The 21,708-nt window shown below is 36.8% G+C and overlaps 1 protein-coding gene across 12 annotated transcripts in view; it reads left to right on the plus strand.

Moving 5' to 3' along the window:
• The window catches only part of Atp11b (ATPase, class VI, type 11B), a 102,233-nt gene that overhangs the window by 33,485 nt on the left and 47,040 nt on the right, over window positions 1-21,708 (plus strand). For 5 of the 12 annotated variants that reach the window (XR_001783770.2, XR_001783771.2, XM_006535568.3 and 2 more), the window contains exons 5-12: window positions 559-666; window positions 898-1,026; window positions 2,030-2,133; window positions 8,231-8,278; window positions 11,066-11,130; window positions 12,956-13,037; window positions 18,206-18,356; window positions 19,240-19,515. Coding sequence is in view for 8 of the 12 variants with exons in the window: in XM_006535568.3 (XP_006535631.1) it covers window positions 559-666; window positions 898-1,026; window positions 2,030-2,133; window positions 8,231-8,278; window positions 11,066-11,130; window positions 12,956-13,037; window positions 18,206-18,356; window positions 19,240-19,515 (963 nt within the window). In the remaining 4 variants the exon portion in view is untranslated. Of the gene's footprint in view, window positions 1-558; window positions 667-897; window positions 1,027-2,029; window positions 2,134-8,230; window positions 8,279-11,065; window positions 11,131-12,955; window positions 13,038-18,205; window positions 18,357-19,239; window positions 19,516-21,080; window positions 21,197-21,708 lie in introns of those variants that run through there. The other 7 variants (NR_151627.1, NR_151626.1, XM_006535574.3 and 4 more) reach the window with 4 other exon arrangements.

Genomic DNA, 21,708 nt, shown 5'->3' on the forward strand with positions numbered 1-21,708 from the left:
CCCACGCCAGCAACCAAAAATTGACTGAGTTTGTTCACATGTACAAAAAGTCATTGGGGGAGGAGTTGGCTTCTTGAGAGAAAGATTTCTAGGAGTGAAGGTGAAAATGATCAGAAATATATATATTTTCATACACACATAATATATGTTAATATTTAAATAAAGATATTTATAAAATCTCAATGGGTATATTAATAATGCTGTTATAAATTCACTTTTGGAATCTTGAAGAAATGTGAGTTTGAGAAAAAATATTTAAAATTGTCAGTATACTTTATATTATTTGAATACATAGAAATAAATAGAGTAATTTTATTACTAAGAGTGAATTATGTGGAAAGCACTCATAAAGGTGGCAGAAGAAACTTTCATTAAAAAAACAAGGAAAGGTCAGGATCTTAGAATAACAGAAACACATATGTAATAGAAACAGTTAATGTTTCTGGTAAGAATGAACGTCAGAAATGTCATTTCTGATGTAAGCATCAAAGTAGCCTACTGGAATTCTGGTGTATGTTCCCCAGAAACTATAGGATACGGTTTCTTCTTTATTCCTAGGGTTATGAAGACTGGTTACGCCATAACTCAGATAATGAAGTAAACGGAGCTCCTGTCTATGTTGTCAGAAGTGGGGGGCTTGTAAAAACTCGATCCAAAAACATTCGGGTATGTATGTGGTAAATGATACAAAATTGTATGTTATATTATAAAGTCCTATGTGTATGCGTGTGTGTATCTCAGTGGCAGGGTATTGCTTCACATGCTTGAGCCCCCAAGTTCATCTACATTGCAGAAAGTATATACAAAGTAAAATATTGTGATAAGCCACCTATGTAGAACAGAATGAAAATGCTTGCCTTTAAAATGTATAATCACTTTTCTCCCAATTTCCTGTAGGTGGGTGATATTGTTCGTATAGCCAAAGATGAAATTTTTCCTGCAGATTTGGTGCTTCTGTCCTCAGATCGACTTGATGGTTCATGTCATGTGACAACTGCTAGTTTGGATGGAGAGACAAACCTAAAGGTTTGTTCATGTATATGTTCCAGCATTGCTTTGGGAGAACATAACGCCTCATGTTTTTGTTTCCTTCAGGTGAAGTGATCAAGTGTGACCTGATAAAGTTCTTTTTAAGTTACTGAAACTTAAAAAAATATTATTTTTACAAAAGTTGATGGATTGGGACAATAGCTGTGCTAGTAGAGTGCTTGCTACCCAACGTAAGCATCTGAGCTTGAACCCTAGCACCTACTTAATAAAGACAGGCACAACAGCACATGCTTTTAATCCCAGCACCGAGAGGCCTAGATGGGCATCTCGGGAGCTTGCTAGTCAGTCAGTGTAATGACTGCTAAGCTGTATGTGCAGTGAGACCCATCTCAGTAAGGACAGAGGAGAGGGATTAAAGACTTCCCAAGTCACTCTCCAGGCTCCATGCACACATGCATGTCTGATTTCTGTACACTCATCTGTAGATACAGACATGATTCACATGTATGCAACTAAAGTTTAAAATTTAAATTTATTGTTATTATGTGTTTAAGGGCATTCTCACCCTGGCTTTGTTCATATTAAAAGTAGAAGTGGATAATATTTTAGGAAAAATAAGATCTTTTAATATTTTTGATGCTTTAAAAACAAAACAAAACAGACTGCCCTCAAACTTCTGACACTCCTACCTTTGCTTCTCAAATACTGTGATTATAGATGTGAACCACTGTGCCCAGCTTGATATATTTTTAGTCAAGAAGAAAGTATAAATTTGCCCAGTTTTCAGAGTGTAATAAGGGGTGAAAATTCACATTTTTTCTACTAGATAAGATATAATGAATCTTTAGACACTTGATTGCAAACAAGATCCCAAACAAACAGGATTGCTGCAGGTCAATATTTCTAATGATTTCTCCTGTTATCTTAGCAGAGTGATCTGCAATCTAGTATGCCATGATTTCATGTAGAAGACATTTGAAGTAGTTGTTATCTGAGGTCAGGGTTAGATATATATCAATCCTTTTGTAATTTTTTTCAGACACATGTGTCAGTTCCAGAAACAGCAGTATTACAAACAGTTGCCAACTTGGACAGTCTCATAGCTGTAATAGAATGCCAACAGCCAGAAGCAGATTTATACAGGTATGGTGTGTTACTTGGTGAGCTAATCTTCATTTAATAGCTTCTATTAGAAGTAAAATTCTAATAAACTATTATTAAATAGTCATAAATAGCTTACAAAATTATTTTTAAATTGTATCTTAAAAATTACTAATTTTATATAAAAGTTCTAATAGAAGGCCAGCTTTCTATTAAAAAGACCTTGTTTTCATAAACATAAAAATGAAGCTTTAGAGTTATTACATGTTACTCATTTGTGTGCATGTGTTTGCATGTGTTTAGGCATGTGCATGCCACTGTGTGTAGGAAGGCCTGAGGACTGCTCTTGGGGGAGTCTGTTCTTTCCTTCTACTGTGTGGTTTATGGGAATTGAACTCAGGTTATCAGACTTGGCAGCAAATGTCTTTACTCATGAGACAACTTGTTAGTGCTTAAATTGAAACTCTTATCTGATTTGGAAATAATATTTGTGAGGCCTTCAGTCAAAGTGAGAAATAAAAAACAGTTTGCTAAAATTATAAGCAAAAGATACTAAAATTTTGGTATGAGGTTGGGAAGGAGAGAGAGAGCAAGTGTTTTGTTATGCATGTATTTCTCTTGGCATGTGCACCTGCATATGCACTCCTGTAGAGGCTAACGGTCAATGTCCTGTGTCTTCCTCCATCATTTCCCACCTTATTTACTGAGGTAAAATCTGTTACTAAACCTGGAGTTGATAGACTGGGCAAGACTGGCTAGCTAGTGAGCTCCAAGACTCCTGTCCCAGCCTCCTCAGCATTGGGCTGACAGGTATGCACTGCTGCACCCAGCCTTATTCAGATCCTAAGAATGGAGCTTGGTTCTCATGCTGAGAGCAAACTGTTTACTAAGCCATCTCCTCAGCCTTAGCCCTGGAAAAACTTCTGATAGGGCATATTAAGTTGAGAGAGAATGTTAACAACAACACTTACATCACAGTTTCACATAAAATGCATATATACTCTCAAACACTAATAGCGTTAAATAGTGAGATTCCTAGTGGTTGTTGCCTTAGATTGCTTCTCCCTTGCTTTGATGAACACGAAGACCAAAAAGCAACTTAGAGAGGGAAGGGTTTATCTTAAGCTTACAGGTCCATCATCAGAAACTTGGAGGCTTGCTTCCCACTGGTTTTCTAGTTTGCTTTTTTTTTAAAATTGGATATGTTCTTTATTTACATTTGAGGTGTAAATAAAGAACATATCCCCTTCTCCCCCTGCTTCTATGAGGGTGCTCCCCCCACCCCCTACCCATTCCTGCTTCCTTGCCCCCATATTCCCTTAACACTGGGGCATAGAACCTTCACAGGTTCAAGGGCCTCACCTCCCATTGATGTCTGACAAGGCCATCCTCTGCTATATATGTAGCTGGAGCCATGGGTCCTTCCATGTGTACTCCTTGGTAGTGGTCCTTGGAGCTCTGGGGGCTCTGGTTGGTTGATATTATTGTTCTTCCTATGGAGTTGCAAACCCCTTCAGCTCCTTCAGTCCCTTCTCTAACTCCTTCATTGGGGACCCTGTGCTCAGTCCAGTGGTTGGCTGAGAACATCTACGTCTATATTTGTCAGGCTCTGGCAGAGCCTCTCAGGAGACAGCTATATAAGTCTCCTTTCAGCAAGCACTTGTTGGTATCCACAATAGTGTCTGGGTATGGTGACTAAATATGGGATGGATCCCCAGGTGGGGCAGTCTCTGGATGGTCTTTCCTTCAGTCTCTGCTCCACACTTTGTCTCTGTATTTGCTCCCGTGAGTATTTTCTTCCCCTTTCTAAAAAGGATCTAAGCATCTGCACTTTGGTCTTCCTTCTTCTTGAGCTTCATGTGGTCTGTGAATTGTATCTTTGGTATTACAAGCTTTTAGGCTAATATCCACTTATCAGTGAGTGTATACTATGTGTGTTCTTTTGTGATTGAGTTACCTCACTCAGGATGATATTTTCTCATTCCATCCATTTGCCTAGGAATTTCATGAATTCATTGTTTTTAATAGCTGAGTAGCACTCCATTTGTGTAAATGTACCACATTTTCTGTATCTATTCCTCTGTTGAGGGGCATCTGGGCTCTTTCCAGTTTTTGGCTATTATAAATAAGGCTGCTATGAACATAGCGGAGCATATGTCCTTGTTATATGTTGGAGAGTTTTTTGGATATATGCTCAGGAGTGGAATAGCTGGGTTCTCAAGCAATACTATATCCAATTTTTTGAGGAACCGCCAGACTGATTTCTAGAGTGGTTGTACCAGCTTGCAATCCCACCAGCAATAGAGGAGTGTTCCTCTTTCTCTACATCCTTGCCAGCATCGGCTGTCACCTGAGTTTTTGATCTTAGCCATTCTGACTGGTGTGAGGTGGAATCTCAGGGTTGTTTTGATTAGCATTTCCATGATGACTAAGGATGTTGAACATTTCTTTAGGTACTTCTCTGTCATTCAATATTCCTCAGTTGAGAATTCTTTGTTTAGCTCTGTACCCCGTTTTTTAGTAGTGTTATTTGAGTCTCAGGAGTTTAACTTCTTGAATTCTTTATATATATTAGGTATCAACTAAACCACACAAAGAACAAACAAAGAGAAATTCAGACCAATTTCCCTTATGAACATCAATGCAAAAATACTCAATAAAATTCTCACTAGCTGAATCCAAGAACACATCAAAATGATCATTCACCATGATCAAGTAGGCTTCATCCTAAGGATGCAGGGATGGTTTAATATACAGAAATCCATCAATGTAATCCACTACACAAACAAACTCAAAGCAAAAAAACCGCATGATCATTTCATTAGATGCTGAAAAAGCATTTGACAAGATTCAATATCCCTTCATCTTAAAAGTCTTAGAAAGATCAGGAATTCAAGGCCCATATCTAAACATAGTAAAAACAATATAAAGCAAACCAGTAGCCAAAATCAAACTAAATGGAAAGAAACTTGAAGCAATCCCACTAAAATCAGGGACTAGACAAGGCTGTCTACTCTCTCCCTATCTATTTAATATAGTACTTGAAGTTCTAGCTCGAGCAGTCAGACAACCAAAGGAGGTCAAAAGGATACACATTGGAAATGAAGAAGTCAAAGCATCACTATTTGTAGATGATATGTTAGTACACTTAAGTGATCCCAAAAATTCCACCATAGAACTCCTTAACCTGATAAACAACTTCAGCAAAGTGGCTGGATATAAAATTAACTCAAACAAATCAGTAGCCTTCTTCTACTCAAAGGATAAACAGGCTAAGGAAGAAATTCGTGAAATGACACCCTTCACGATAGTCACAAATAATATAAAATACCTTGGTGTGACTCTAAGAAGTGAAAGATCTGTATGACAAGAACTTCAAGTCTCTGAAGAAAGAAATCGAAGATCTCAGAAGATGGAAAGATCTCCCATGCTCATGGATTGGCTGGATTAATATAGTAAAAATGGCCATCTTTCCAAAAGCAATCTACAGATTCAATGCACTCCTCATCAAAATTCCAACTCAATTCTTTATAGAGTTGGAAAGAACAATTTGCAAATTCATTTGGAACAACAAAAAACCCAGGATAGCTCAAACCATTCTCAACAATAAAAGAACTTCTGGTAGAATCACCATCTCTGACCTCAAGCTGTACTACAGAGCAATAGTGATTAAAACTGGTATTGGTACTGTGACAGGCAGGTAGATCAATGGAATAGAATTGAAGACCCAGAAATGAACCCATACTACATCACTTGATCTTTGACAAAGGAGCTAAAACCATCCAGTGGATAAAAGAGCATTTTTAACAAGTGGTGCTGGTTCAACTGGAGGTCAGCATGTAGACAAAAGCAAATTAACCCATTCTTATCTTCTTATACAAAGTTCAAATCCAAGTGGATCAATGACCTTCACATAAAACCAGATAAACTGGAACTTATAGAGGAGAAAGTGGGGAAGAGCCAGGAGCACATGGGTACAGGGGACAATTTCCTGAACAGAACACCAGTGGCTTATGCTCTAAGATCAAGAATTGACAAATGGGACCCCATAAAATTGCAAAGCTTCTGTAAGATGAAGGACACTGTCAATAGGACAAAAGGGCAACCAACAGGTTGGGAAAAGATCTTTACCAATTCTCATTTGCTTTTTTTATATAACCCATCACCACCTGCCCATAGTGGGCGAGGCCCTCCCTCATCAATCCACAATCTAGAATATGCCCCACAGACTTGCCTTTAGGCCACTCCAATGATAGGCGTTTTCTCAACTGAGGTTCTCTCCAGATGACTCTCGCTTGTGTCAGTATGACAAAACCTACCCAGTAGAGCTGTACTTCCATTTGCCATCTTATTTTATCTAACTGGTTTGAAAATGTATTTGTGCACTAGTATAGCCCATATTTCTGATCAGAAAATAGTGACATAGTTAATTAATTCTACTTTGGAAAGAAAAAGTTGAGGGACTACATGCAGAAAGGGTTCTTCCAGCATAGACTTCAGCACAGACTATAATGCTGAAATCAAGGGTAATGGCATATGGAGAAAGAAGACAAAAGGCTGGCTTTCATTTCACTTCTTAAAGGGGTTCAGGGAAACACAAGCTGAGTTGGATCTAAATCTGAAGCCTAGATAAACTTCTCCAGAGTAAGGAGAATAATAACAGTACTCCCTTAAGATAAAAACCTGATTGAAGAAAAAATGATAAATCAGAAGTAATGAAATTAAATTCTTCAGCAGATAAGAGACTGGGCCTGGAATGGGAAGGGCAGTAGGGGCATTTCGAAAGAAATGCTAAACCTTTTTCTTTGCTCTGTGGGCATCAGACATGTGTGCCTGTGGTACATAGACATGTGCAGGCAAGTCACCTTATATACTTAACAAAATATAGTAAATTAATAGTGAATTAAGTATGTAACTGCTATTTTCTGTGGAGGAAATTAGAGCTGAAAGTCTAGACTCTGCAAGTCCATTATGGTAACAGACCATTCAGCCTAGATTTTAAGCACAAAACCTTATAAAGTTAAAGAATCTCAGGATTGTCTCACACTTGAGCTTGCTGCTTTAGCTCCACTAATTATTTGAAACATAGTTGCTCATTGGGTATTTGTTTTTTGGTTTGGTTTGGTTTGGTTTGGTTTTTGGTTTTTCGAGACAGGGTTTCTCTGTATAGCCCTGGCTGTCCTGGAAACTCACTCTGTAGACCAGGCTGGCCTCGAACTCAGAAATCTGCCTGCCTCTGCTTTCCAAGTGCTGGGATCAAAGGCGTGCACCACCACTGCCAGGCTGGGTATTTGCTGAGTAGATAGAATATTTGGTCTGGTTTGGTGATTTGTAGGTCACAGAGAACTTTAGTAAACTGTACTGATGTATATAAACATTCATTGTTGGCTAAGCTCTGTATGTAATTTTGTGTAGTAATGTATAAGTTAGAATTCAAAATAGATTAACAATGGTGACATGTGACATTTACATGGGCATTTTGAAATGATTTCATTTATTACTTCAACCATAACTAGATTAGAGATGACAATAAAAATCAGTTTATAAAATGTAAAGTCTATCTTTAAAAAATATTTTATAGTACTAATATTGGATGATATATAAGATGTAAGACCTAGCTTTTGTCCCCTGCACCAGAATAACAAAATTTCCATAAAAAATTGATTCGGGGCTACAGAGATGGCTCAGTGGCTAAGGAGCTTGTGACATAGTGATGAGGACTGCAAATTGTGTCCTAGAAAAAGCAACACGCCATGTAATGGGTGTTGGGGTGGGGGTAGAAATAGGAGGATGGAAGTTTGCAGCGGCATGCTGGCTAGTAGTAGCCTGCATGAAACACTGAAAGCTTGAGGTTCAGAGATGGCCCTGCCTAGAGGAATCAGATAGATTGCTAGAGAGCCAAAGGGCATCCGCAGTACTCTTGTATACCAATCTGTGCGTGTGTGTGTGTGTGTGTGTGTGTGCGCGTGTGTGTGTGTGTGCGTGCGTGTGTGCGTGTGCATGTGTGTGTGTGTGTGCGTGTGCGTGTGTGTGTGCGCGCACATGGATTCTATTTTATTTTGCTTATAGTGCTAAATGCATTCTATCTATTGATTCCACAAGTTGCCTATTTTTGTAAAGTGGTACATTTTCTTTACAGATTTATGGGACGAATGATAATAACTCAACAAATGGAAGAAATTGTAAGGTAAGAATAAATCATATTATCTATTTATTGTAATTGGAAACCGGTAGAGAGACCAAAAGTTAACGGGAATTAAGTAAACAGCATATCATGGGAAAGCAGAAATGTAAAAGTCCGTCAGCAGCCAGTAGTTCTCAGGAGTAGCAAGTGAGGATTAAATGTGAGGATATATGACATAAAAGTACGTTTGTAGATACTTGTAACTTTATAGTCTTTGGTGGCCACTTTGAAATGAAATGTTGCTGCTTTGATTCAGATCCTTAAACATTTAAATCATAATACTCAGAGTCAAGTAAGTGAGGGTTCGGTTTGCTATGATGGTACAGCAGTATACCATCTAGGAAGTCCAGAGTTCAATCCTCTTACCACAAAAAAGCTTTAAAAAGACGCCTGTTTTCATAATGTTTAGCACATGTGAATTCTGTGGTTGGCTTTATTTTAAAGCGACTGACTGAAGCTAACGCATGTAGTGACCAATTCTGAGTTGTTGTACTCGTTCTTCTGATTGATTTTCTTGTTGATGGTGGTGGTGGTAGATATTGTCTGTTTCAGCATCTAAATAAGAGGCTTTGAGTCACTTTAAAGATTTGCTAATAGGATGAGATTACGTTTTTATTTATTCCCTGAAGGATCTTAACTTAGCCATTAAATTTTTATTTTAATCAGAGTTTGCCAACTCTCTTCTAGGGATACATCGACTGTATATTTGTGCATGAAATAAGTCAGTAGCAGAAAGAGCTAAGCATTTTAAAATTAGATCTTCAAGATAAGCCATCAAAATGTCATGTGTCAGCACTGACTAATATTTTATAAACATTAGCATAGAAAATGCATGCTATAAACTTCAATAATATATGTTTTAGTATATAATATCATATGTATATGTGATGTTTATATATATATACATGAGATCCCTGATGAATAACTGTGACTAAGTGGTTTTTTTCAAGATTTATTTATTTTATGTGAGTATAGTGTCACTGTCTGTAGACACACCAGGAGAGGGCATCAGACCCCGTTACAAATGGTTGTGAGCCACCATGTGGTTGCTGGGAATTGAACTCAGGACCTCTGGAAGAGTAGTTAGTGCTCTTACCTGCTGAACTATCTCTCCAGCCCCTTAAGTTTTATTTTTATTTCTAAATTGAAATAGTGAAAATTCTGTGGCTGTATCATCTGAGTTGTGTTCCTAGGTAGTGTGTCTGGTAAAGAAACATTGTAGCACAGAACACTTACTCTTGAGTGGCTGAAAAATGAGCTTAACTCTTTACTGAAACAACTGCACTTAATTATTGAATTGTCTTTTATTTGGAAGCTGTTATGGTATTCCAGTTCTGTTTGCATTTCTTTTAATCATTAGAACCAATACCATGCTATTGAATAGAAAACAAGAGAGAGTGAATGTTTAATGAGCACATGGCTTCTCTTAGTAATGAAAGTATTTTCAGTGAAACAGGTATTTTGTAGCTGCTGAGTAGTCACCACACTGGTTCTGGCATCAAATATGAGTACTCACCAAATAGGACTCTTTAGGAAAACCATAATTGGTAAATGTGTCCCTGGTACCTGGCTTTTTTTGGTTCAGTGAATTTTATTTTCACAGTGTTTGGGTTTGCTAATATTTTTATAAATGGTTCAGGTCTTGTTTGACTTGAATAAACATTTTTTGTACATTTCAGAAAAGTTTAAGGACTATCAACAAGATAAAGACCCTTTAACTCATCCATGACAGACTCTTAATCATCTTGCTATCATTAAGAAAATACAAGTTTCTTTGTAGTTACTTCTTTTCATTTTATATCTCCTTAGTGGAGAAAATTCAAACAAGTAGCCCTGTACACTTAGAGGAGTACAGTGCAAGTAGTCAGCTTGTTTTGTGATCTTGCCTATAAAACACTAACATATTTTGTATATTTATTTTATACTCTAACATAATTTTAATTATGTAGACCTTGTGCATTTATATTTTGTAGGTCTCACGATAATTTTATGTTTGCACTGCCATTTCCATTCTGTATTTTCCTTTCTAAAACTTAATTTTGCTAATAATTTGAGTTTTGTCTTCTAAATTTTCTTAAATCACTGCTTAATTTTTCATTTTATTTTATGTTTAAAATTTTAGACATTAATGGCTTTGTGAGTTTATTTAAGTGTATAATTTTCTTTTTTAGCTACTAGCCTTAAGTTTTAGAAGTTTATGTGTATGGGTCTTTTGCAAGCATGTATCTGTGCACCACTTAAGTGCCATGTGCCTACAGAGGTCAGAGTGGATATGGGTTCCCTTTGAACTGCAGTTAGAGATGGTTGTGAGCTGCCGTATCAGTGCTGGGAATCAAACTGAGGTCCTCTTAGCTGCAAACACCCAGTTCTCTTAACTGTGGAGTGATCTCTTTAGCCCTGCCATTAATCTTAAAATGACTGAAATGCTAGAGCAGAACTTGGGTTTTTGTTTTGTTTTGTTTTTTTGTTTTTTTTTTCTGAGACAGGGTTTCTCTGAGTAGCCCTGGCTGTCCTGGAACTCACTTTGTAGACCAGGCTGGCCTCGAACTCAGAAATCCGCCTGCCTCTGCCTCCCAAGTGCTGGGACTAAAGGTGTGCGCCACCACGCCCGGCAAGTTGGTTGTTTTAGTAACTAACATTATTAGCCCAGGACGTATGATAGTAGCTGAGACTTGATTTTCTATGAAAACGTGTTGTAACTACAAGTTAAGTGCCTCTGCTTGAAGATGCCTTTTAATTGAATTGAATTTTTAACATATTCAGTGCCTTTTGGATTTCTTTTTTCTTTAGACCTCTGGGACCAGAGAGTCTCTTGCTTCGTGGAGCCAGATTAAAAAATACAAAAGAAATTTTTGGTTTGTACATTCTTAAGTTTTTTTTAATTGTTTGTATGTTTTGTATTGGTGTTTTTATATGAAGCTTTGCTTTTACAAACTTGGAGGTGCTGGGTACTGAACTCAGGTCTAGCACACAACAGGCACACGCTCTGTATCCCTCCAGACAGCATCCCAACCTCTGTAATGGACCTTTAACAGCATAGCATTTTATGCTCCTTTGATTGCATATTACTTTATTAAGTGATAATTTTCTTTAATTTAAGGTTTGTTTTAATATTGAATTTTGTCATTGTTGTTAATCTCTCCTGTGAGTAGTACTTGAGGCTTTCTTGTACTGTGTTTGTGCATAACTATCAAGTTGAATACTAAGAAAATGATTCTGGTATACTTGAAGTAACATGGATACAATCTGTGCTTTTTAGTATCACAGTAGTAATCCACACTTCTTCAATTTTGTTATGGTTATCCTTCAGTTGAATTAATAATTGCAGACATACTATGATATCAACAATTTCTTACTGAATGTGGAAAGGGTACTTTTTGGAACATACACTCTATTACTCAAAATGAAGAATAGTAGTGCCCTTGCCGTATAGAAGCCAGGCCTAAAAGGCCACAGATTATATGCTCCCTTTCATTTGGAACACCTCACATAGTATATCCAGAATGATGAAGCGCTAAATGATCTCCAGGAGTTAAAGAAAGAAAGAGAAATAGACATTTAATGGGTCCAGCCATTTTAAAGTGATTCAAGTATTCTCTAGGTAGAAAAGATGACTCCACATGATGTGAATGTGTTATCACCACTCTGACTATACATGTTAAATAAAATAGGTTGTATGTTGATGTTACATGTATTTTGTTACCATTTAAAAAAATTATAACAATGTTTCACTATCTGAAACTAGAATAAATCTCCAGGACTTTTAATTTTTCTCATGAGACACTGAATCTTTTATGACTTTCTGGGAGTAATGCTTTTTGTTCTTGTTACTTTAAAGTAGGGGTCCAAACTCTGCTTAGTTTTAGAAGCAAAGGTGTATTTGAATGCTTTTAAGTGGGTCTGTTGTTTGCCTTAGAACCCTTTTCACTGTTGTTTTATTTTGAAGAGATTTTTTTCCCTCAAATTGTATGGTTTCAGTGTTATTTTTCATTTTAATTATGACCCCAAATTTAAAGAATAAGTATTTTTAAAATTCCAAGTCAGATAGTTACTAAAAGGACGCAGTTGATTCTAGGTTGTTTCTTTCACATTATTTAGGGATGGGAATCAACATTTAGAGCATTTAGGGATGGGAATCAACATTTAGAGCTTGCTCTTGCCTGATTAGTTTCATTCTGCAGTTTTAGTCCCACTATTGTGGCTGGTCTCTTTTATCTCAGGGTCTCCCATAGCTTTTATGAATGCTTACCTCATTTACTCTGAAAGACATTAATATCATTCATTCTTCAGTACTTAAGGAATGATATGTTCATTCCAGACTCTCTGACATGCTGGGTCTTTAGCGTAGTGCATAGCTCCAGTTTAACAGAAGTGTTTTTCTGTTGTTGCTGTTATTGGTTGCTTTAGCACCAAATGCAGTGGCTATCTATTGTTCCATCCTCATCTCCCACCAGTCTCAACTCCTAACATCTTTCACCCAGATAATTTGTTATGACTGAGAAACAAAACTTCACCTATGCAGGTTAAATGTCTAGATCACCAAAATTGTAAGCTTAGCAGGCTTTAAAGCTGTGAAAAAGACTCAAGGAAATGTCAAATCATAGAAACTCTTATACAGTGCTTTTTCTTCAAAGCTTTCATATTAGTAAGTGCATTTAAAATGGCAGTTTTATTTTATAGGTGTGGCTGTATACACTGGAATGGAAACTAAGATGGCACTAAATTACAAGAGCAAGTCACAGAAAAGATCTGCAGTAGAAAAGTAAGAAAACTTTCATAATTATATGTGTATCTTATATATGTATAACATATATGAAAATAGACTTTTCAGGAGCTAGAGAGATGACTCAGTGGTTAAGAACACTGTTGCTCTTGCAGACAATCTGGTTTGGTTCCCAGCACCCACATGGTGGCTCAGAACCATTTTAAACTCTGTTCTAAGGGATCTCCATGGACATTAATGATATATACAGTGCAATTACACACATGCAGGCAAGATACTCATACACATAAAAATAAGTCCTTTAAAAGGGTATTTCATATTACATATAAAAATGATATTCTTATTGGATAAAGATGATGTTTTATGTTTTTGTATATATTTAGCATTTTACATAGTATTGATTTGACTGTTAGTATGAAAATATGACCAAATATAGTGTAGGTTATGAGGCAGTAGTTTTGAATAAAACACTTGGTGTGCAAGAATGAGAACCTGAATTAAGACACCCACTACTCATATAAAAAGCTGGTTGTGGTGGCATGTACCTGTAACCTTCTATGTAGAGACAGGAAGATCACAGGAGCTTGCCAGTCAGCTAGTTTAGCAGAAATAGTGAACTCTGCATTTAGTGTGAAACTCTTGTCTCAAGAAATAAGGTACACACCAAGAGAGGGACATACCAATATTAAGCATGCATACACCATAACACATACATGTCTGTGTATCAGTACAGGCATGCAAATCCACATACACATGCACACATACACATGCGCACACACACACACGCACACACACAAGTAATGTTGCACATGGTGATGGCATTCCAGCAATCTTAGAAGGCAGAGACAGGAAGATCATGAGTTTCAGACTACCCTGGGCTAGTAACCAAAAGAAGGTCAAAACTAGCAATGAGTCCAATCCTGAAGATGATTGGCGGAAGTGGGAGAAGTAAAAAAAGCAAAAGTCTAAGCTGTATTTCTTTATGTGGTTGAATTGTTAGAGGACAGGGTTTAACACTGGAAGAGCACCTAGAAAGTTAGGAGAAAATAGATAAGATAGCATAGGAAACAATGGACTTTAAAACTAATACATAAAGCCTGCCTAAATTCTTGCATGGCTGATAAACCTGTGTAGGTACAAGTTGACAATAAACAAACAAAACCTAGCAGAATGCTGGGGCGTGGGGAGGAGCTAAACAGAATTTGACTTTCACCAGTTGCAGTGAAGTTAGGTGCTTAAAGTTAACTGTCCACTAGAACACAAATCAACACTCTTCTGAAGAACGTGAAAATCTATAGACTCTGCGACCTGTTATATATAATACCCAGAGTGAGGTTTTTAATAAAAGTGCGGGAGCAGAGAGCTTTTGCTAGTGAGAGGACATACACTAGGACCATGGGCTCAGTCTCCAGCATCCAAAAATAATGATTATTGAATGAAACAGAATTGTAAAGATAGATGTCATATAAAGATGTTTAGGATCTGGACTTAAGCACCTTTAAAAAAAAAAACCCAAAAAAGTATAACTCTTGAACGACAAAGTTAATTAAATAACTCCATGTAAATTAAAAATGTTTTCAACTCCTCTTGAAAGGATGGAAAGACAAGCTACAGACAGGGGGAAATGTTTGCAAACCACAAACTTAAACCAAACAGTAATACAAAGATTCAGTTAGATGTTATCAAAAAACATGAATCACAGGTCATCAAAGGAGTTGTAGGTGACAAATGAAGAGATAAATATGCTGAGTCAACATCACTGGCTGTTATACAATATCACCAGAACGACAGTGAGGATAACTCACCACTTAAACAAGACTAAAGGAGTACTCTGTTAATAAGAGTTAGAAGGAAGCAGAGGGACTAGATCTCATACACTGTTGGTAGGGGTGCATCAGAATAGACTACTAAGTTGTTATAATTGGTACAAAAATCAAGTTCAAAGATTACATACTGCATATTTCCAGTTGTGTGACTTTTTCAAAATTAAAAGGCTGTATAGGTTGGGAACAGATTATTGCTGCCAGGGGACAGAGATTCAGTGTGGGGTAAGTGCGAATAGAAAGAGAGAAGGAATTCTAAGATGTGGCTCACCAATTAAGAACACTTGTTGATCTTTAGAGGACCTGGGTTTGGTTCCCAGCACCCAATGGTGGCTCCTAACCATTTGTAATTCCATTCTATAGTATCTCACACCTTTTGATATCCACAGGTACCAGATACCTGTGCAGATATATAATATGCATGCAAAACACACATACACACAAGATAAAATAAAAAATGATTAAAATTTTTGTTTTGTTTTGTTTTTGTTTTTTGAGGCAGAGTCTCTCTATGTAACTCTGGATATACTGGAACTCACTATGTGGACTAGGCCTACCTTGAGCTCAGAGAAAACTACCTGCCTCTGCCTTCAGTGTGCTGGGGTTAAAGGTGTATGTCATCATGCTGGGCCCCAGATAAAAATATTTTTATACATTTACATATTCATCTATATTTATATGTAGATACATATATATTTATACATCTATATTTACATATGTAAAGTGATGATGGGACAGTTCCTGGTAATGGCAGTTAATCTGTATATGGAATTAATTGCATGCAAATAAGTTCAGGTTTTATAAATGTGAACCTTAATCAAATCTAATTCCCTGGTCATTGTGGATTATTTGTTTTATTCTTTTGAACCAAATAATTTGATATTTTAAAATGTGAGTAGTCCTAAAGTTGAAGTACCAAATAATACTATGCCTAACACATGATCAAGTAGAGAAAGAGCCACCTCTTCTTATGCCTCTACTTCCCATGTGTTCTTACAGTCATCTGGTTGTACTAGGATTTATGCTGGAGGCTATGTAAGAGTAAATATGTCCTTAGTTAGAAAAAAAGGTAAAGTATGGGAGGCCTAGGGAGAAAAGCCAGGAATGCAGGTATTTTTCTACCCTGCAGAGTTTTTGTGAAAACTTTGACTTATGTTTTTCTTGCATTCTCACTAGGCATGAAGTTCATCACACCATTGTAATTATGTTTCTATACATTTTAATTGTTTAATGAAAAAATTTCTTTACTTACATGAATATTTTGTTTTTCTGACTTAAAATTGGACATTGTATTAAGGTTGCTCAATGAATGAAAGAGGGTTTCTGAATTCTTTACTTTTGGTGATTTGATGAAATTATTAAGTTATCTCTAGGTTTGGAGTTTTGTCCCTAGAGAGGATCTCACAATATCTTCAATCTTTCTATTTATTTATTTATTTTCAGATTTTTGAAACAGGGTTTCTCTGTATAACCCTGCTTGTCCAGGAACTCACTCTGTAGACCAGGTTGGCCTCAAACTCAAAAATTCTCCTGCCTCTGCCTCCCAAGTGCTGGGATTAAAGGTGTGTGCCACCATTGCCCAGCTTTTTTTATTTTTTAAAAAGCTAGATGTTTAGGATTTGGTTAAGGTAGTAGATGTAACAGAAGTTTTGAAAAACATTTAATGCTATATAAATGTTAATTTTAGCTGTTATAATTAGATAAACCTGAAAATCTGAGAATAGTTGTAGTAAAAGCCAGTGACCCAAACTTACTGTAACATTGTATATATTGGTTTATTTATTCCTGATACAGCTTTTAAAAATATTTTCTAGAATTTCATACTTGAGTACTTATGTCATTTCACCACACCCTCTTCTCTCTAGCTTCGCCCACAACATCCCTTATCCATCTCAAATTTAAGAACTCTTCTTGTTATTTTTATTAAATGTACAAACACGTGAATTTTAATACAACTTGCTGAGATCAATTATTGTTCATATATATGCATTTAGGGTTACTACTTCAAATTGGATAACTTATACAGGACATATCTCTAGAGAAGAGTGATTACCCCTCTCTTAGTGACTTGTAATTCCTGTAGCACTGTATCTTGGAGTGGGACCTTGACATATTTCCCCATCCATATTGGCATACCAGCTGATGATGTCATTCTTCAGGTCACCACGTGATTAAGATTTCATGGATGTAGTCCCCTGTCATATATAGAAGACACTGTCTGTTGTGACTTCTTTTGGAAAGACACAACACACATGTCTACTCACTCCAGATACAACACCCCAAAGTAGAGATACCACCAAAATCCAACTTGGTGAACCAATGAATTTTATTGGACTTATGGGAATGTGGGCAAGAGGTTACTTTCAGAAGCAATAATGACTTAAAGATACCTGCATGCATCACCAAAGCCCACCCCAGGACATCAAACTGGGAACCTGGAGCATACTGCACAGCTTGCAGACATCTCAACAATTTCCAAAGTGTTCTTTCCAAGTGACTCAACTTGGTCTAAACTTCTTCCAGGCAGCTCAGCTGGTTTCTGCTTCCTCCAGGTGCCAGTCTAGTGCAAGAATCTTTGCAGCTCAACTCTTCTGAGTGGGACTCTCAGCTTTTATTCTCACTATGTCAGGGAGGGGCCTAATGAGTCTGGTTAGCTTCAGGGACTTCCTGAACTCTTTTGAGTTGTTTACTTTCCTGTTTAAGAAGTTTCCCTGCAGGATGGAATGTTTCAGTCTGGGAGGAAACTGTTACATAGTGCCATTTCATAGGAGATGTCCTGGTCTCCTGGCTCTTAAAAATTTTCTGCCCCCTCTTCTACAATGTTCCATGTTGGGGTTATGTGATAGATGGAGCTGGGCACTTCATGGTCAGTTGCTCTGTATTTTGACCAGTTGTGGATTTCTGATAGGTCCTCCATCTGCTGCAAGAAGCTTCTTTGATGAGTGGTGAGAGCTACACTATCTGTACAAACAGCATAGATACTTAGAATGAAGCTAGAAATCATACTAGGTTAGAAAGATTGTTGAGTAGGTTCTCCTCTAGGGTTCATGACCTCACCAGCCACAGATGGCAATATTTACAGTACCTGACATGGATTTCCTCCTATATAGTAGGCTTCAAGTCCAATTAGATGATCCGTGATAACCCCCAAAATATAGGTGTCACTATTGTACTTTGGGATATATCTTGCTATCCTCTTGTGATTCATTAGTTTATAATTGGATTTCTGGTTATTATTTTTTTATTAAATGATCATTTTAAAAAATACTGTTCTTTAAAATGGCTACAATAAAATCTTAAATATTTTGACATATCTAAGTATTAATTTCTAAGCAAATGAACATAAAATTTATTGTTATGTTTATATTCTTTTTCTTGCTTTAGATCAATGAACACATTTTTAATAATTTACCTAATAATACTTATTTCTGAGGCCATCATCAGTACGATCTTGAAATATACCTGGCAAGCTGAAGAAAAATGGGATGAACCTTGGTATAACCAAAAAACAGAACATCAAAGAAACAGTAGTAAGGTATTATGTGTTATTCATGATCCAGCTGTAAAGGAAGTTCTGTGCAAACAGTTGGTGTTGTGGTAGTGACATCTGATGGGGAGGATCAGTGTGACCTCATTACAGAGTCGTATTGACCTCATGTCTCTTTGGAAGAGCAAGCAACATGTTAGCATTGGTGTGCATGCCCTAGTTTAAAGCCTAAGAAGAATACAAAAGCTTATATGTCAAAACATGTGCATTCTACTTCAGTATTACAAATTCAGGACTTTAAAAAAATCGTCTCTTGTACCTTATAAATGAATTAAAGAATACATTTATGTTAATCCATGTCTGAATAATTCAAGAATTCTTAAGCGTCTTGACATATGGACAGAATTTAACCTGCAATTTTAGTAAATAATTGTGCTCTAAATTTCTCTTTAAAATGTACATTTTAGAAAACATTTTGATCTCACAAGGCAACAAAGCAAATCAGTCTAGGTTCCCATGGCCAGCATCTCCATCCTCAGAGAGCATATTGAAAGGTAGCGCTGCTGTGCTGTTGCTGCAGCTCATACTGCAGTGGCTGGGCTTCCTAGAAAGTGTGTCCCAGGATGCTTACGTTCTATGCATATCTTAGTCACCACGATCTTTAAACAGGATGGCTGTCATACTGCACATGGTGTGCTTGTGATTGGGGGTGTTCACATGCCAGTGACGTTACCTTCTGAAAAGTGACAAACTGAGTCCTGGTACTTTCCTTTCCCTGACCCCAGTAAGCAGAGGAGATGCAGTAGTAAAACAGGTTAGGCTAGGCCTTTTGGTTCTTGATGCTAGGTTACCTCAGGATATGGTTGATGGTGATTTATTTAAACAGGAATTTTCTCATAATAATCATTTCTTTCTCTTTTTTTTTTCCTAGATTCTGAGATTTATTTCTGACTTCCTTGCTTTTTTGGTACTCTACAATTTCATCATTCCAATTTCTCTGTATGTGACAGTTGAGATGCAGAAATTTCTTGGATCATTTTTTATTGGCTGGGATCTTGATCTGTATCACGAAGAGTCAGATCAGAAAGCTCAAGTCAATACTTCTGATCTGAATGAAGAGCTTGGGCAGGTGACGATGATCCTCGCGCTTCCTGTTTATCAGAGAATTCCATGTAAAAGTTGTGTTCCAATAGAAAATATCACAAAGGTTCTACCAGAGCACCTTTTCCTTCCCTTCAGCTACTTATTGTCTTTATTCACTTTATATCCTGACCATTTCCACTTTAGGTCTTAACTTCTTTCTACCATAATTTATAAATATATTTATGTGTGCTATTGTATCATGAACTAAAATTTTAGACATTTTTAGTTACAGAATATAAAGGCAAAACTTTGGAGCTAAAGAGATGACTCAGAAATCAAGAGCACATTCTGTTCTTTCAGGGGACTCAGTTCCGAGCGTTTGCATTGGATATGAATTCAAATTCAAATCTGCCTCAACTCCAGCTTCAGGAATTTAAAGCCTTTGGTTTCCACAAGAACCTGTAGTCATGTGTACTACCCACATATAGACACATGTGTGCACACAATTTTTGTTTGTTTGTTTGTTTGTTTGAGACAGGGTTTCTCTGTATAGTCCTGGGTGTCCTGGAACTCACTCTGTAGACCAGGCTGGCCTCGAACTCAGAAATCTGCCTGCCTCTGCCTCCCGAGTGCTGGGATTAAAGGCGTGCGCCCCCACTGCCTTTTTTTAAAGTAAATTTTTAAAAAGGACAGCTATTACCTTACCATTTCATATACATACCCAAAACTTGTCCACTTTTCCTACACTGGTGTGCTCTAACTTGACATCTAATATAAGTACTTACATTATGACTCATAATACTGTTTCCAAACTCCTACTTCTTTATTTGTTCTTTGTAATACTATAATCATATATTTATATAATTTACCTCCCCTAGAGATACAAAGTTAATTGCTGTTTCTTCATTTGCTTAGTTTTATATGCCTCAAGTCTTTTATAACTATATTTACCATCTCTCTGTGTATACTTACATATGTCAGTTAATCCAGAATTTTCCCACCCCACCCCCATGTATGATTTAGGGTTGGCTTTTCCTTTCTTTCCTTTTTCTTTTTGATACAGGGCCACATGGTTTTGCTGCCCAAGCTATGCTTAAACTTCTGAGTTCATCCTGACATATTGACACACAACTTTAATCCCAGCACTCAGGAGGCAGAGGCAGAGGCAGGTAGATCTCTGTGAGTTCAAGGCCAGCCTGCTAGATCTAATAGTGAGTTCTAAGACAGCCAGAGCTACTTAGTGAAACCCTGTCTTAAGGAGAAATTCTGAGCTCAAATGATTTTCCTGTCCTAGTTTTCCCTGTACCAAGGACTACATATGTAGACTGTGGTATATGTAGACTGTAGGCTTGTATAATAAATTATTATTTCACAGAGTAGACTTCCTGTGCCTCAAGTATTGTAGTTACCTTTATTGTAACTCCCAAGAGTATGGACTTTAAAGTACAGTTTCATATCCATCTTTATTTCTTGGTTAAAACAGTTTTTCCACTATAATTCTTTAATTTTGCACATTGATCTTTTTATTGTAAAATCTCACTGAACTTGTTTATTAATGCTAATAGATTTTTTAAAAAGTGAATTCCCTTGGATGATGTATATACAAGGTTATTAGATGTGCAAATGGAGATAGCTTTATTTCTTTTCACCCCTAATCAGGATAATTTGCTTCTTCTTTTTCCTGACTAGAAATTTCAGTCCAATGTTGAATAAAATATGTGAGGACAACCTTATCCTAGTATCTCTGCTCATGAGAGGAAGTCACTAGTATGATATTACCAAGTTTTGAAGAAGCCTTTTTCATAGTATGTTGTGTTTTTATCATAGTGTTGGGTTTTTATTAAATCATTTTGCTGTATCTGTTGAGATGACCATTTTATTAATAGAATAAAGGACAAGTATCATTAATCTGATTAATTGTACACACCAAGTTAATAATGGATTCCTGAGATGTCTTATATACATATTATATATTTCTGGACTTAGTATATATGTATGTGCATATATACTCATGAGAGATACTGGTCTGTATTTTCTTTTGGTTTGTTTTCCTATAATAGCTCCTTTCTTTTTTACTTTTCTACTTATGTGCATGCGTGTGTGTATGTGAGAGAGAGGCAGAGACAGAGATGAGGGAGAGAGAGGTGGATTAATGTGTTTACATTGAGAGATATGCTTTCCCTGTTTCTATACCATCTCTCCTGACCGCCAGTCACTTTCTAGGTTGTTTAGCATCAATTCTACCCTTACTTCAATGGTAAGTGTCAAATCAGACCATCTTGGCCAGGAGATAGACATGAAATTCTTACACCTCATG

This window comes from Mus musculus, chromosome 3, assembly GCF_000001635.26.
Source record: "Mus musculus strain C57BL/6J chromosome 3, GRCm38.p6 C57BL/6J".
Classification (NCBI taxonomy): Eukaryota; Metazoa; Chordata; class Mammalia; order Rodentia; family Muridae; genus Mus; species Mus musculus.